This window comes from Myripristis murdjan, chromosome 6, assembly GCF_902150065.1.
Source record: "Myripristis murdjan chromosome 6, fMyrMur1.1, whole genome shotgun sequence".
Classification (NCBI taxonomy): Eukaryota; Metazoa; Chordata; class Actinopteri; order Holocentriformes; family Holocentridae; genus Myripristis; species Myripristis murdjan.
Window position 1 is genome coordinate 13305724 of NC_043985.1, and position 16753 is coordinate 13322476.

Genomic DNA, 16753 nt, shown 5'->3' on the forward strand with positions numbered 1-16753 from the left:
AAAGTAGGTCTAGCAGTTTTGTACCACTTTCTAAACACAGGGTAATAATGGTCACACCAATGCAGGTCAGTGGCTGCTACACCATTACTATACTAATCTACGTCCACCAGGGGGCGGCAACCTCCCATAACACATACAAAAATAAAATTATAGTCATAACATAGTTGCACCAGGCTTGGATATGGATAAGTCAAAGACAAAAAAAAGTGACTTTGAAGTTTATTTATTATTTGTTATCTAGAATAGCACACTCTTCAACAAGCATTTAGAAGTCCACATTATGTTTCACTCTACTGAGTTATAGTTCTTCCAGTGATCTTTAATCTTAGATAATGATCGTAGGTTCAAGGCACAGGAACATATTGATTTAACAACATACCGCCCACACAATACCTGACTTGAATTCATACTTCTGTTAAGGTAAAAACTAAGAATACAACAAACTTAAATCTTCTGTTGGTATATGGTGTTTTACCTGGTTTGAAAAGACACACATTTGGAAAACAGAAATGATTCATCTTCTATAGAGTATTGAGTCTTGTTGCATTTAAACTTCAAGCCTCTGCAGTTTCTGGCACTACCAGCAGATCAGACACAACTTGTTTCCTTGAGTGCATCAGACGTGTGGAAAGACCGACGCAGATTCTGTTGTGCGTCCACCTCCTGTAAATCATGTCTGTCATCCATCAACTTTTCTTTGGTGTAACAGTGAAGCCGTCAGAGAGGTAAAATATAGCCATCGTCAAACTGTCCGCATTAACCTCCGGTGCTCAGCTTATTCTGCAATGAAGGGGAGAAACAGAGTAGACAACGGAAGCAATGATCAATATAAGGTGACTGATACAGTAAAGGAGAAGGAATAGGGGAGGAGAGACAAATTATCCCTCACAAATTGTTCAATCAGTAGCAATATGCTTCATCCATGCAAGCTTAATTAAAACTGGATTAGTCATATATCAATTAATGAAATTTGAATGTTTCATTATGACACCCTCAAAACACAAAATGCAACATCTAAATTTCAGCAAAATTGGGCTAATTGGACTATTGGTGGCTGTTGAGGCTGGCCACTCAGCATTAAAACAAAAATACTGTGTTACACTGTGTTAAGGAGGCATTGTTTGATGGACCAACAGGTGGGACTATTGATTGAGTTTTGTTCTTCAAACTTGGATGGATGATAAATCAGAAAAAGAATATATATGATGAGACTTAAGCGTACTTGCTTGGCGTTGTCCACACACTGCATGTACGCAGAGGCAATCCCTGAGCAGGACAGAGTCTTGCCGGTGTTCTCCCTGTAGCATTTTAAGATCTGACTCTGCAGGTCACCGCATATTGGCTTGATGTTGAAACGCCTGCAAGAGGACACACGGGCAATAAACACATGGAACATCTAAACTCATGTTTTCACAGCAGTCTGTCTTGTTTGTGCAGTAAACAAACAGCAGGAATGTGTGTGAAACAAACTGATTCCTTGTGTACAGTATGTCTTGTACTTAAAAATTCAGTGATTCTGAACTTACGTGAAACGGTTGTGTGCCTCCTCTTTGCCTTTCTGGAAGTTCTCGGCGGTAACTTTGTAAAACTGAGCACTCTGTCACAGTGGGGAAACCACGGCATATTACCAGCATGACAAAAATGTCACCAGCAAACCATACAGCCAATCTGGCATTTGTAAAAGATGAGAAATGCGGAGTGCTTAAAATGTCACTTACCTTTGCTTCAAGTTTTGCGACATGTTCCTTGAAGAGCGACTCCTGTTTCTGCAGTTCTTTCTCTTTCTCGTCCAGTTTGTGGGCCTGAAGAAAGAAAAACAACATCAAAACAACAATCAGAAGGATTCTGATTCAAATTGCACATATCTGGAGTAGAAAGTCTCACATGTTTATAATGGTTGCACACATCTCTAATAAACCGGTATCATACCAATACCAAGACTGATCTTGCAACATTCAGTAGACTGTGATACCTAAGTCCCTTGTGGTTATCCATCAAGCTTCATCTTATCTTGATTCATCTTATTTTAAAAGGAGATAAGTATGCTGCTACAGATTGCTTATAGTGTGTAACTGCTTACAACAGCAACAATAAATGTGTAACAATAAGCCATGCATGGAGGAAACCTCTCCCATCTTACCTTAAGCTCCATCCACTGAAAGGCAGTAGGGCAAGAAAGGGAAAGAAGCACAATAAGAATAGGCGATTTCATCTCTACAGCTTAATGAGGAAATTAAATTTTCCATCAGTACATTCCAATGCAAACACAAACAAGGGCCACTTAACAGCCTTGGAGCTCAACCAAACATGCAGACGTCCAGTAATCTACATGAGCTGTTAGAGGGAGTCAAGCTCATAACGTCAGACACAAGGGTAAGGAAGTCTGCCCTCACGACAGTCACAACTAATAAACATGCAAAACACAGCAAACCAACAAGCAAAATACACAGATATGTACAAACACTCCGGACTGCAGTCAAAGGCTCATGCTGATTTAATCAATCAGCAGTATTTTTTCCCAATGATCACTAATGTAAAGTACACTAAGTTTCTGTGAGGCAGTACAAGATGGTAGTGTTGAGCGAGCTCATTATGATCATAATAATAAACAGGAAAAACCTGACGCACAGGTCATGTGTCTTGTTGTGCTTACATAGAGCTGAGCCATGAGCCTCTCGTCGTCTGTCTTCATGCGCTCCTTTATGATGGCTTCTTTCAGGCTCTCTCTGTACACCGCCTTCTCCGCCTCCAGGGTCTTCCTCACCTGCTCCTCCACCTGGGCCTGGGCCGCTGCCTTGGCCTTTGCTCTGACCTGGGCCTTCATCTCCTCCAGCCTACACACACACACACACACACACACACACACAGAACATAAAGACAGACATTATGGATGCACTGCTAAAATTTTTGATACTGACTTTCATATCACATATCTTCCAGCTCATAAGTAAATAAGTAAGTAAGTAAGTACACTTTATTAATCCCACAAGGGGAAATTCCAACCACAAGTCATAGTGACTGTGAGTAATATTAAAACCAAAATTAAGTGTGTAATGGTTCATTAAACCCGCGGTTTGGTTTGTACTGCAGCTTTTGGGCCACAATTTCGGTTTGTTTTGTACATTAGAGAAAAAAAAACAGCCATTTCCTATGTTCTCTGTATTTTGTCTTATTTGCAAAAATAACTTTTTCATTTTTATTTGGGATAACAAAATAAAATCAATGATATTCTGTTAAAGGCAAAAGTATACTTCGACTATTTAAAACAAAGTAAGTGACACACTCCCAGAAAAAGGTCACACAAGTGCCAATTTCAAAAATAAACACCAATGTCCACTGTGAAAACAACACTGGACCAATACTAATGTTGCTTTTTAAAGCTTTTTAAAGATATTTTAAAGCTGGTACTACAAGACAACCTCTATACGGGTGTTTTCACACCTTTTTCTTAGCTGCTACCATCTTTAGTTACATAGCATACTCTGGGAAGTGGCTCTTACATGCTCAGAAAGCAGCCACTCTAAAAAACAAACCAAAACAATGACAAAAAAACACCCTGTTGCTGCATTTTCTCTTTTAAATTGAAATTTTCTGAAAAAGTGGCCTGAGACAGGGCCAAAACAGGGCCTAAGATGACATGAACTCAAAGTCAGTGTAAGGTAAGCAGGTGCTCTGTCCTCACTCTTGCTGAAGCTCCTGCCTCCTCTGGCTGATCTCCAGCTCCAGCTCTCTCTGCAGTTCCTCTTTGATCTTCCTCCTCAGCTCTTCCTCAACCTCTGCAGGACAGGTGAGCAAGACAGTGTATCAACACAATGTCTTTGGGAAAAACAATAAGACACGTGATGACTTGGTTCTTTCTGTAAGACTGAAGCATGCACATCTTGATATGAAGAAAAACAGGCTTACCAGCTGCAGATGGTAGTGCTGCGGCAGCTTCAGGGGCTACATCCTCAACAACAGGGGGGAGAGATGGGGGAACACTGGGCTCCTCAGCTGGATCAGGAGGAGGGGGGGCCATGGGTTCGTCAACAGGTTCATTTACGGATGGATCAGTGTGAAGGATGGCAACCTCAGCGGAGGGACAAGGTGGTGGTGATTCTTCAAAAATGGGCTCTGGTGCAGGTGTGGTAGTCGGGGCAGGAGGGGGGCCTGCAGGCTCGGGCTCAGCAGGGGGTGGAGGTGTAACTGGGGGTGGTGCTGCTTCTGTGAGTGGAGGTGTGGGAAAGGGAACCGGCTCATGAGGATGAGATGAATCAGCAGACACACTCTCAGCTGGAGAAGGTAAAATTACAGGCTCACCTGGGACCGTTTCAGCTGTACCAGATGGGAATGCAGGTTCAGCTGGAATAGCCTCAAATACAGGAGGTGAAACTGCAGGTTCAGCTGGAATAGCCTCAACTACAGGAGGTGAAACTACAGGTTCAGCTGGAATAGCCTCAAATACAGGAGGTGAAACTGCAGGTTCAGCTGGAATAGGTTCAAATACAGGAGGTGAAACTGCAGGTTCAGCTGGAATAGCCTCAACTACAGGAGGTGAAACTACAGGTTCAGCTCTAATAGTCTCAGGAGCAACAGGTTCAACAGAAGGAGCTATGGCAGCAGCTTCAATCAGAGTAGCTTCAAGTTTGGTGGGAAAAGCTGCAACTATGGGTTCAGGTGCAGATAGAGGTTCAATGGGCTCCACAGGTAGAGATAAGACAGTGGGATCAACAAGCTGCTCTGCTACTGGGGGCATAGATGGGATTTCTGGCTCGAGAAGGGGCTGGACGAGGGGCTCAACAGGTTCTGGAGGAGGAGGGGAGGGGAGGACTACAAACTCTGCTGCATGAGGAGGAGCAGGAGATTCAGCCTCCACAGGCATCGATGCGGCTATAGGCTCCACATGTGGGACTAATGTTTCTACTAGGGGAGAAGGTTTGGATGGCACATCAAGTTCAGCCACTAACAGGGCAGGTGCGGCTGAGATAACAGGGTCGGTTGGAGGGGGAGCTTGTTGTTCTGCAGGTGGAGGAAGAACTACAGGCTCCATTTGTGAAACTACCGTTTCTACTTGAGGGGAAGTTTTAGAGGGTATGTCGGGTTCAGGAGCTGAAGCAGGAGGTGTGGTTAAGACAACGGGGTCGGCTGCAGGAGGAGTTTGTGGCTCTACAGGTGGAGGAAGGACTACAGTCTCCATGGAGGCAGGGGGAGGGGAGTGAAATTTGACAGGTGGGGGTGGGATGAGTTTTAGAGGCTGAGCAGGAAGAGGCTGTGAGGTTGATTCAACTGATGGAGGAGATGGGGCCATTTCCTGAGGAGGTGGGGTAGGGGTGGGTGTCAGAAGTGGCAAGACGTGCTCAACAGAGGGTGCAGGAACTGGCGTGGCTACAGGTGCTTCGGGTTCAGGTGAGTGTGAAGGAGCACTTCCATTTGGGCAACAATGAGGACTGACAACCCCTGGACACTCCCTCATCCGGTTAATGACTCTGTCCGACAGCTGTCAAAATAAAACAGGATGCTGGGTATCATAAAAGATACTGCTTAAGAAAGGATCAGTAAATACATGAAAACATGACCACAGCATCTGTGGGTGCTCAGTCAGGTTGTTGATAAATGCCAGTGACTTTGTGATAACATCACACTGTGCTGAGATTTAGGGCTATCAAATTTTGGAACAAAACTACCTGCATTTAAACATCCTCTCTATGGCTACTCCACCTACAAAAGGCCAATAAGCCTTGAATTTGGCATAGTGATATATCACCTCTTCAGGTAATAGTAAATAGGTGCTTATGTTGGATCTCTGCTATGCTTCTCTAAAGTGAAAATATGACTTTATTATCTATATCAGTTGCTGGTCACCATCATTCGTGGAGTGGTGGGGGCTAAGCAAAGACTTGTGTGGATTAGTGTTTCTCAAAGTTTGGGTTGCGGCCCGATGTTGGGCCACAGAAGATTGAATTATAAAAGAAAATATGCGGTATGTTGTGTCTGAATTTACTGACTTGACTTCAGTATATGAGGGTGACTCATTTTAAAGTGAAGTCATAAGCATAGAATGCTAAGGCTTTAGATTACATTTTTTATTTACGTTTATTTATTTATTTGCAAATGATGTATTTATATCATGGCGAAAAGTGTCCTAGACACATTGTAGACGAGCTCCAGGCTTGTTTGTTTTTTAAATGCGCAATTCCCACTTGTCGCCGATAGAAGTCAATGGAGGTCACACATTACTCAATGCATCTTGAACTGTACGATGCTGTGCAGTTTGATGACTGGTCTTTTGTGCCATCGCAAAGATTGGTAAGAAAAAATAGGCTGCTTCAGTTTTCCTACAGAAAAATATATTGTTAAAGTAGAAAAGAGTGTTTCCTTGTAAATGTGACCCATTCTGTGTGTTACAGGCTGCCATGTTCTATATTTAACCAGCTAACCCCCAAACACATGCCTACACTCGGAGACTCGGTGTAAAGACTGTATGTAAACAAACGGAAGAGCAAAATGATGGGATTAAAATTAAACTCCTCGCGGACTGGACGATGCAATTAAAGAATTATGCGGATTGCAACAATGATACGTAAAATTTCTGCGATTTGCAATGCCAGTGGTGCCACTGTTTATTCTCATCAGGTGGTGCAGTTTTGTAGTAATAATGTGTAATACAGCTGCATTTATTCGTTGCAGGAATCGTTTTATCTATTTTTTCTGCTGCAGGAGTTTGTTTGTAGTAAAGTTTCCCAATGCACTCACCCGAATGCCCTTCAGAAAACTAACTCCGCCGCCTTCTCCATCATCTTCATATCTGAGGTGGCTTGGGCTGTTACCACCCATTCTTACCCGCAGAGTTTGCTTTGACTTTTATTGACGGGATTACACGGCTTTGTATAATATTTAATATACAACGTGGGTCTTCGCAGGCGTAATCCCAAACACAGCAGCAGGAATCTGCCCTTCCCACCTCAGAGATGTGAAACGACAGCAGCTGCCATTGGATGAGAGTAAATGGGTTTGAACAACACACTTTACGATTGGCTGTCTGGCCTCAAGTAAAAACTGAGATAAATGAACATCGTGTTCCCACAACGAAAAAAAAGAAAGCATGTTCTCTTCCCATCCCTGTTTGTGACACTTTAATCCTTTTTCCCATGAGATGCTCAGCCTGGACCTGATGTCTAGATAAGATTACAAAAAAAATCTACATTTTGTCACTTTTTTTATTTCAGTTGGCAAGGATGGGTGGAATCATTTACTACAGTACAGCGTGTTTTCTGTTGATAAATATTGGTCCAGACCACCTGAGACAGACAAACTTGACAATGACACGTGAGAAAGCCCCAACACCCTGCACCAATGAAATAAATCTACTTGAAAATATTTAAACCCTGTCTTCAAGATTTCCAGTAAATATGATAACCCGCTACGCTCATTCACGGTGTTCAGTGCGTGGCTGCTAAAATGAATGTTAATAGACAACGTATCACAAAGTACTCTCACATTTAGAAAATGATCTAATAAATATTTACTCAATAAAACAAAAACTGACATTGTACACTGTTTGCTGGTTTTGCATTTGTGGAGTGCTGGTGAGGTATTTCTAGTGATGTGGTTCTCTCAGCCTTCGGGAGGGGGAATCATTTACTTACAATCCACATTGCAAATCAAGTATGAAAACAAAATGTTAAATATTACTCATAGAAAACAGCCATCTAAAATAATACTGGGTCTGCTGCAGCTGCAGGGTAAGAGAGACAAAAACAAAAACAATCTTGGCTTTGCAGCTGCAGCCTGGAGGTTCATGACCGACGCTCCACACAGAGGCTCCTTCTAGTCCTCTTTTTAGACCAGTCCTTTGCTGATGTCACTGTGCCTTCTTCTCCTTAACGTCTGGCCCACGCAGGGCCGTCTGCACGCTGCTCCACACCTCCGTGTAGAGCAGGGTGCCCAGGAAGACCACAGCTGTGCCTACCCAGTGCCAGGCTGTAAAGGGGTTTTGGAAATAAATGATGGAGATGATGAGGCTGAGGAACTTTCTCAGGGTCACCACCAAAGTGACAGTCAGCGAGGCACACTCTGTGGTCAGGATGAAGACACCGCGGATGCACACATACCTGAGAAAGCTGGTTAAAGTCAACAACAGCACCGCAGCAAAATGGAAAGACAATCTTAGAGAAATACTTAAGATTGGTTCTTTCTCCATGTGAGGCTGTTTCTGTTTCAGTTTCTGTGTGAGTGGAGAAAGGGAATGGCATCAGTAGAAAAAAAAATGACAATGGGAGTAATGATTTCCATTTTAGATACTGACGCTCAACCTTAGAGAGAGAGAAAAAAAAGCTTGCACTCCAAGACTGTCATCCCTTTCATGTTTGCTTTGGCAGATTGTTCACAGCATGTGTGCTGGACTGTAGGTGCATTTGTAGCAATATACATTGCTAGTACCATGGTTGCTCTAGCAGAAAAGAAAAGGTATTCGTTGCAGTCCCAAATCTGTCTTATGTGTAAATTGTGAAATAAGGGAAAAATACAAATATCTATTTTGATCAAGACAAGAGTTATGTATCATATGACCGAATGGATACGGTAGCCAGGATGAGGAACAGGAAGGACCATAGAATAAAAAGGTCAAAGCCGCTGCAACCTGACAGATGGAGCAGAATATATCTAAATTCCTACAACATGACATTTATATATAATTGAGAGGTGCTACAGTGGTAAATATAAAACAGGAGCCAGTAAGAGTTTTGTTGTTAGGATACTGTGTGATGACGTTCATCAGCAGGTAGACCCACATTACTGGCATGGTCAGGCCAATCACAGGCACCGCTACAGGAGCTGCAAGAGAAGACATTTATTTACATTCCAACTCTGAACTCTAGAAGAATGCAACTCTGAAGTTTGGCCACCACAGCTACACTTACAATTTTTGCAGTCATGCATTACATGTGGCTCTCTATGGATCATTCAACTGTAAAGTCAATTCATGTGTTGGAGGGTTCAAGTTCAACACTTTATTTTTGCCATCCCTTAATCCCTTCTTTTCTGTCTTTCCTGGTAACATGTACAAAAAAGCATATACTTGAAAGCATAAGGATGTTACAGCCAGTGCTTTCTTTCCTTCTTTCATTCATTGTACTCTTGTACGCCTACTCAGGCTAACATGGGCGCTGGAGCCCGTCCCGGCATGCACTGGAGAAAGAGAGGGAAACGCGCGAATCACTGAGCCACCATGTTGCCCTGTACAGTGATACACACTGTATTTCTTCATAAAACATTACGTAATGCATTGAAATACCAAATTTAACTTACTGCTCTGGTTGAAGTACACACAGTGGTTGTAGATGTCTGTGGACAGAAGCAGGAAGCCAGGCAGAGGCAGACAGTGCTGTGAAAGAGACAGAAGAGCTTTCAACAAGAGACCAGCACCATTTAAATCACATAAAAGCAATGCATTACAATGTATTATCTTTCAGGTGAGAACTGCATGCTGGAGCTAAGAGACGACTCACATTGTAGAAGAGCGCTTCCTTGGAGTGTTTACCGTACTGCTTGTACAGTGTCTCCTGAAAAATGCCCATTCTTGCAGACATTAGTAGAGCAAAGGTCAGCATGGCAATACCTGAAAAGGAACCAAAACTTATTTATGATAATGCACTGGAGCAAAGCTTATAATGAAGACAAATGTTAGGAAATATATGAAGTCACTACAACACTATGCTGTTGTATTTATATCTCTGTTGTAAACATGTCAATATATCTGTGTGCTCTGGGTTTTCTCTATTTCTGACTTTGTGCTTTCTGATGTTTCAATGTGGAAGCTGTGATAAACCCTCTCTCCCTATGTCTCTCTGGTAAAGGTGCTCATAATAAGAGGTGCCTCCAAATGCAGAGTCAAACTGTGGATAGGTCAGGAACAAAGACTATGCAAACAATGTGATAAAGTAAACACTGACTAATAGTAGTTTTCAAGCACAGGCAGCACCCAGAGCTCACCTATAAGCCAGCGCAAGAAGGCATAGAAACCTTGCTCCTCTGAGCCTTCATTTGACAAGTTCTGCAGAAACAAAATCACAAATAAAAAAGTTTGCAATGGTTATTTAGCTTGAGATCATGTTACACAATATCATCAGTAGAGGACTCACCACTTCTTTGGCAGACATGATGGTGCATATGAAGATGCCAACAGAAACTAATACTATTGACAGGTATTTACTTGCTGAATACCTGCAGCGAGAGAAGAGCAAATAACATCAATCTAAGAGTTAGCCCCTACGCTATCAAATGCTATGATGCAGTTACATTAATAGGATTTATTTAGGAGAGGCTGAGGAAAAAGGTGCTTCGTTAGATCAGGAGATTGTAAGTTTTCAAGTCAGCAGAGGCAAGATTACCTTTTCTTCAGAATGATTATACCCAGGATCATGTTAGCGATTAGCGATCCCTGCAAAGACAGGTACACAAGGACACAGCAGTCAGCCAGGGAGATTAGGGGGTCTGAGATGGCGGGAAATACTGAGAGCTCAAAGGCAGATAGATAACAGTACTTACAGATCTGAAGATCATGTGCAGCGGCATGGCAATATTGAAGTTGAGGGCATAGTTGTTAATCACACTAACTGTGAAGAACATGGTCACCATGATCACATAGTTGCTGCAAAACAGAGACAGAAAAAGCAGAGTTTAGTGGCAGCTGTCCAACTCTGCCATAGCAGGAAGCTCACATCCCATGATCAGTGACCTCACTTACCTTATAGGGATTGTTGGTTTCTTCCTCCCAAAGTTTGCCTCGAAGATGAATCCCTCCAGTGCAATGAATGCAAACTGAGCAAAAGTGACAATGTTGCCACATCCAGGAAAGTCTCTGAGAAACATAACAGCAGATAAAGCTATTGATTAATTACTTAAAACAGACACACACAGGGTCAGCATTAGCTTTGGGGGGAAAAAATATTGATTCAGTTACAAATCGCAATTTTGTTTTGTTTGATGATTTTATATCACCATGCTGACCCTAAATCGATACTTTCTCCTTATTTCAGACATATTTTTTTTATTTTACTCTAGGGTGGAAATTGTGGGAATCAAGTATTTCATTATAGGAATCAAAGACTGAAAGAAAAAAAACAGCACCTCGCTGACAGTAGAGATTTATGCTGCATCTGTACACTTTAAATCAAAAGTCTGAAAGCATTTTGGCTTTAATAATTTAGGGAGTAAAGATGAGTTAGACAAGAGCACTACTGTGTGCAAAGCATGCCACAGAAAAGTCAAGAGTCAAGCACCCAAGTGGCATGGAATCGAATCATCTGAATCCCTGCTGATTCCCATCTTTGGGTGGGAAAAATGATTATTATTATTATTTTTTACTGCATATATTTAATGATGATATGCATCATATGAGGCCAGACAAACCACAAACCATGAAGTTTATTTGTAAAATGGTGCATTTGTGCATCCTGGGGCCTAAACAGTCGTTGTAGTTGCATAAATTGACTGGAAAGCTGAGACTCTTGTGGATTCAGAGAGCCCAGTTTTATTCATGTGTGATACCGTTAGCCTTCACAGCAGCTAATTCATTATAGTGAGACCATTTTAAAAAAAAAAAAAAAAACTTGCCATCACTATATAAAACTTATTGTGACCTCTAGGATAATCACGGCTTCATGAAACTTTACATCCACAAACTAGAGGATAACTCAAAAAACAAAAATCGCAGTAAATCATAATATCGAATTGCAGTACTTAATAAATCGCAATCCATACCGAATCGGTACTGAAGTATCGCGATAGTTTTTAATCGGGAGACATATCGTCCCAATTTACTTCAAGTTACTCTAAACAGTAGCTAACTTAGTGTTATTGATTAAAGTCACAAATCGCTGCGGGGTCAACAGAGACATTAAATCAGTCTCATGGCTGTCGTAGTCTTTGTGTCAGCAGTGCAGCAGAGAAGACTGACCCCAAAGCAAAAATAAAACAGTCCAAACATTTTTAGTTTGGCACTGACCTTACAAGTAGCTCCAGGAACACCACATTGCTGCAGCAGCCAACAAAAACAAGAAGAACGGCAAACAAGGGACCCATGATTGGAAACAAAAAACGACTTGAACGCTTTTCTATAACTGTGTCACTTCTTAATGCGATTTCCCGACAAATGCATTCTGGCAAATATCCACACGTATTTCTACCCCGAGTGCCTTCTGCTCCACAAAAACTCCTGGTTTCGGCGAACACGTCTTTTCTGAGGTTACACTCGTCTCTTCCTCATCCGGACTCATGGGCGTTGTAGTTCAAACCGCACCTCGCGCCGGGAAACACACGGCCGCTTAAAATTATTATTTTACTGTCTCTGTGTTGCTGGCGAGGTTTAAAATATCAGTTTTTATATCAGCATATAATCATAGATATATAATTTAAAAGTCGTGAAAAGACATATATATTAGTTAACGGCTCAATTACTGCGCAGTTGTGATTTACCGACACGTTAATGCGCGCGTGCGCAGGTAGTAGAGTCTGAGAGGCTAAAACACGAAGAGATCTCACTCTGTCTGTATCTCCGGGTACCAGAATCCTCCTCGCGATTCTGCCTTTCCCCCAAAATGCCGTCCGTGGATACCAAACCTATGGTTAACAAAACAAACAAAAAAACAAACAAACAAACAACAACAACAACACCAAAAAACAAACAAACAAACAAGGTGAAATGTTTAAGTGGGCGTGTAACCACTTTGGAAGTTTTTCAAATATGGGCCTACCAAAAGAACTGGGTTACAACTTACAACTGCGTTTTGTAGCTGATTGTGACCATTAAAAATCAAAAATATTATTTATTTTAGACATTTTGACAGGACATTCTGGAGCGAAATGGGTGGATTCGTTTGATGTAGTGTATGATGAGAACTGAAGTTCATTACATCAAACATTTGTGTATTTGTGGTTGAACTGCCATCAAATTCTCCAAGTGAATCAGAATAAGTGGATGTTACTGGATTGAAACAAACAAACATAGCCAGTGGGATTAATTTCAGTTGCATGTTACCTTTTTTCTGATTAGGGGAAATGTTTTGAGATTATTCTTTCAGCATCTGAAAAGCCAGCTAAAGGAAAATAATCCCAGATAGTACAGAGAGGCTTGGGGAGTTTTGTTATCTGTCGTGAAATCCAGGCTGTTGAGTGATACATCTTCCAATCGCATGGACGATCTTTGGGAGAGTGCCTGCGTGCGTGGTTCCGGAAGACGTGGCGCAAGCCGCTAGCTGCTTTTACCTCCGCCGCTGCTATCATCAATTTACCGCTGAGCAGAAATCAACCGGGCTGGAGTCGAGAGGAGTTTGTGTGAATTGGTGAATTCCTGCGCCGCTGCCAAAATGATTTCTCTCACGGACTCGCAAAGTAAGAAACATGTGTGCTTTCCCCCCTTTGTTTCTTGGGACACAGTCATAACGCTGCCGTGTAGCCCAGTTTAGCTCGAATGAATGAGGTTAGTTGTTTGGTGGCGGGCCGGGCGCAGCTTTTATCTCACAGTCATGTTTCAGGAGCACAACAGGCAGCTAATATCTAGTGGGATATCGTGTTTCATAGGAAGACGATCAAAGAGCAAACTGATATTTTTTTCCCACACACTCCTTGCTCTTGCATACTCTCTTAATGCTGTAATCCATATTTTTTATACTTCCTTCCTAAAATGCACCACTGTTTGCATAGTTGTTTGTTTACGTTCCACGTAACCCCCATTTGCTTTATTTTTTGTGTTCTTATGTTGTTGTGTTCTCTTCAGCTGTATTTAGCTACCCAGTCTCCCCTCAGAGATCATTAACTTTTCATGTGATTACAAGTTTATGACACTCATGGTGCAGCTACATGGCAAGGAAAATCACTCCCTTCTCTTTCTTTCCTCCAATCTGCAGAAATCGGCATGGGGCTGACTGGTTTCGGGGTGTTCTTCCTCTTCTTTGGGATGATGCTGTTTTTTGATAAAGCTCTTCTTGCCATTGGAAATGTGAGTTGATCAACAGTAGAATCTCTTTGTTACGGTGAAACTGTCCCCACATCTCATCTCAGGGAATTGACGTCTTCCTTTACTTTCACCGTCTTGGATCAAATGGCCATGTTGTATCCTGTTCATCTAGAATTGTTGTACCTGTTTCATGCCCAGTCATGTTGTAAAACTCATAACAGATTTGTGTGTGTGTGTGTGTGTGTGTGTGTGTGTGTGTGTGTGTGTGTGTTGATGTGTGTAGATTCTGTTTGTAGCCGGTCTGTCCTTCGTCATCGGCCTGGAGCGAACGTTCAGATTCTTCTTCCAGAGACATAAAATAAAAGCCACAAGCTTCTTCCTGGGAGGCGTCTTTGTGGTTCTGGTTGGCTGGCCAATCATTGGAGTTGTCCTGGAGATATATGGTTTCTTCCTCTTATTCAGGTCAGTTCACGCTGAAAAACAAAAATAAAAGGTTGTTTTGAGCCTGGTTTATTGTGAGTTTTTGGTCTCACCTTGTTCTCTCTTTTTTTAACAGGGGATTTTTCCCCGTGGCAGTAGGTTTCATCAGACGGGTACCAGTGCTGGGGTCCTTGCTCAACTTACCAGGCATCAGTAATGTAAGTATCATGGTGATCATGCTGAGCATCCCTTCAAGTAGTTTTGGTTCCACTTTTCACTACTGCACTGGCATCACTACAGTGAAAGGGTGAAATATTGTGCCTTCAGTTGCTTGTGGGAAGTACAAACCTCAGACTTCAGTAGCATTCAAGTGATCTGGTCCGAATATCAAGTAACTCTAGCAACCCGAAAGCGACAAACATGGACGGCCTTAGAAAGGCGTCTTTTCATTGCTTTTTATACAACTATAAAGACCAAGTATCTAGAAGTTGCTTCATCCTTCAGCAGCAGAATGAGGAGTTTAGATACTGTCGATGAAGTAGAAGGCATTTTGGCCATCAGTAAATGTCACAACGAGGAAACTCTGGTATCATCGATATTTCCAAATTGCCCACTTGTAAATTACAACTTTGAAGGGGAGGCTCATGTACGACTAACTTGCAAATATGATTAAGGCAGACTACGCAGTTTCAAATGGGAGGTCACCCAACTTGCACTCAGTTCTCAAAATAACATAAAATTTAAAAATGTCTCAGGAGTTCAGGACAACTCGATTACTCATCATAATCCAGGATTTAACAGCTTTTTGTTCCATTGTTTATGTTTTTGGGTAAATTTGACATCAGAACATCAGGTTCAAGACAGACATATGAAAGCCTTTAATATGAAGTTCAAGTGTCTGATATGCAGTTGAAGGAATAACATTTCATTGTAAAGTATTAGGTCCTCGGCACATGATTATAGATAATGGTTGCATAGGAAAAGGCCATGCAGCGTGTTTTAAGAAAAAAAATATCACACAGTCTTGCACTTTAAAATGTTTAAAGATGTAGAGGGTTTTGGTCAAGTGGCCAGTGTGCAGGAGTTTCCCAACACATAAAAAAAAAAAAAAAGATGAAGCTAAACCGTCCTGTGGTCTTTCCACCCGGCTCTTGTTTTGGTTGAGCTGCTTGTTTGGAGTCAGAACAGCGTGTCTGTTGTGCTGAACAGTGCTGCGCTGTGCGTCGCTAAGGCTCCTGGGATTTCCCCACTTATGTGACATTAAGTGTCTCTGTTCAGCCTTTGTGAGTTTGTGAAGGCTGTCCGTGTCCAGGGTCAATCATCATAGCAGTTTCTCTCCCAACATGGCCATGGCCATAGCCTCCTGTCGTGTAAACTGCACTTTACTCCTAAATGGATACTCAGTTCCAATTTTTCTTCTCTCTTTTCTCCCTCTAAGCCTTAAGAGTGTCTTTGTAATGCATGTGGGCAGCCGACAACTGCATCTCATGTCATGAAACCTGTTCTCCTCGTCTCTTTCAGTTGGTGGACAAAGTCGGTGAGAGCAACAATATGGTATAACAAGAGGCTGTCCCTGTGAAGAGGAGAAATCTCATTATTTATGATAGCTTCTAATAGTGACTTTATTCCCTCCTGGTCATCGTCACCTCATAGCAAAAAGTCAGAACTGTGAATCCAAACAATTTTTGACACAAAGGAAAGACATGCTCCTTTGGATATTTGCCTGCCATCATCAGATTTCCTTTGTCAAAAGGAAATTGCTTTATATCTGCTTGCCGTTGGACAAAGTCACCAAGGGACTTTAATTTTTAAGGCTGGAAGCAGGCCTCCCTTTTTTGTATCACTGGCACTCTGTCGACTAACACTGGATGTGTTGGGACCAACCACTGGATCATTTGGACGCCTCAGCAGGGGAGTCGGCATCATTTATGTGCCTAAACAGTCACTGAGAGTATTTTTGGGTGTCTCAATGAAGTGTCACTGGACTTTTGTACAGATGTTAAGCAGCCACAGCTACAGTGCTACAGCCGACCAGGACAGACCAAACTGGACCCGTTGTAGAGAAACACAACAGGCTCCAGACGCATCTGCAGCTCTGATGACGCTGCTCCCACTGCAGCTCTGCTTTATGAGTCATTTTTTTATATTTAAATATATTAAGAGGCTTGTCAGACGGATGGTTTGCTCTGTGTAACTTTTGTATATGCATACTTGAAATAAAATGGGAGTTTTTTTTTAAACTTCATGTTGTCTGTCTTGAGATGTAACCTCCAGTGTTTAAGAGAGTGTGTCACTTTGCCAGTAAAAAGAGAGGAGACTCTGTCCTCCACCTACTCTATGATGTTATACTGACAAAGAGCTGCATTTCAGATGAATTACAAACTAGAAGAGTGCACTCAG

At 42.1% G+C, this 16753-nt stretch overlaps 3 protein-coding genes across 6 annotated transcripts; 1 reads left to right on the forward strand and 2 right to left on the reverse strand.

Annotated features, from left to right (window-relative positions):
* Nucleotides 1-207: 207 nt before the first annotated feature.
* LOC115360778 (vegetative cell wall protein gp1-like) lies at nucleotides 208-6965 on the reverse strand. Of its 4 annotated transcripts, none has more exons than XM_030053914.1 (10): nucleotides 6733-6965; nucleotides 4520-5476; nucleotides 3907-4435; nucleotides 3683-3776; nucleotides 2654-2834; nucleotides 2141-2155; nucleotides 1719-1802; nucleotides 1527-1597; nucleotides 1223-1358; nucleotides 208-780 (listed from the first exon to the last, which is right to left on the reverse strand). In XM_030053914.1, the coding sequence occupies exons 1-10, from the start codon at nucleotides 6811-6813 to the stop codon at nucleotides 757-759; spliced, it is 2172 nt and encodes a 723-aa protein (XP_029909774.1). In that variant the 5' UTR covers nucleotides 6814-6965; the 3' UTR covers nucleotides 208-756. The 4 variants fall into 4 exon arrangements, with proteins under 4 accessions (XP_029909774.1, XP_029909775.1, XP_029909772.1 ...); XM_030053915.1 differs by having other exon boundaries at nucleotides 3907-4203; nucleotides 4300-5476; nucleotides 6733-6963; XM_030053912.1 differs by having other exon boundaries at nucleotides 3907-5476; nucleotides 6733-6964.
* A 213-nt stretch (nucleotides 6966-7178) lies between these two features.
* On the reverse strand, nucleotides 7179-12463 carry slc35b4 (solute carrier family 35 member B4). The gene is made up of 10 exons (XM_030053917.1): nucleotides 11984-12463; nucleotides 10724-10837; nucleotides 10525-10627; nucleotides 10368-10417; nucleotides 10119-10200; nucleotides 9970-10030; nucleotides 9486-9595; nucleotides 9286-9361; nucleotides 8736-8811; nucleotides 7179-8090 (listed from the first exon to the last, which is right to left on the reverse strand). Exons 1-10 carry the CDS (start codon nucleotides 12058-12060, stop codon nucleotides 7841-7843), a joined length of 999 nt encoding a protein of 332 aa, XP_029909777.1. The 5' UTR covers nucleotides 12061-12463; the 3' UTR covers nucleotides 7179-7840.
* Nucleotides 12464-13170: 707 nt separating this feature from the next.
* Nucleotides 13171-16598, forward strand: golt1bb (golgi transport 1Bb). Its single transcript, XM_030054721.1, has 5 exons — nucleotides 13171-13368; nucleotides 13884-13975; nucleotides 14217-14395; nucleotides 14490-14571; nucleotides 15875-16598. Exons 1-5 carry the CDS (start codon nucleotides 13344-13346, stop codon nucleotides 15911-15913), a joined length of 417 nt encoding a protein of 138 aa, XP_029910581.1. The 5' UTR covers nucleotides 13171-13343; the 3' UTR covers nucleotides 15914-16598.
* The last annotated feature ends 155 nt before the right edge of the window (nucleotides 16599-16753 follow it).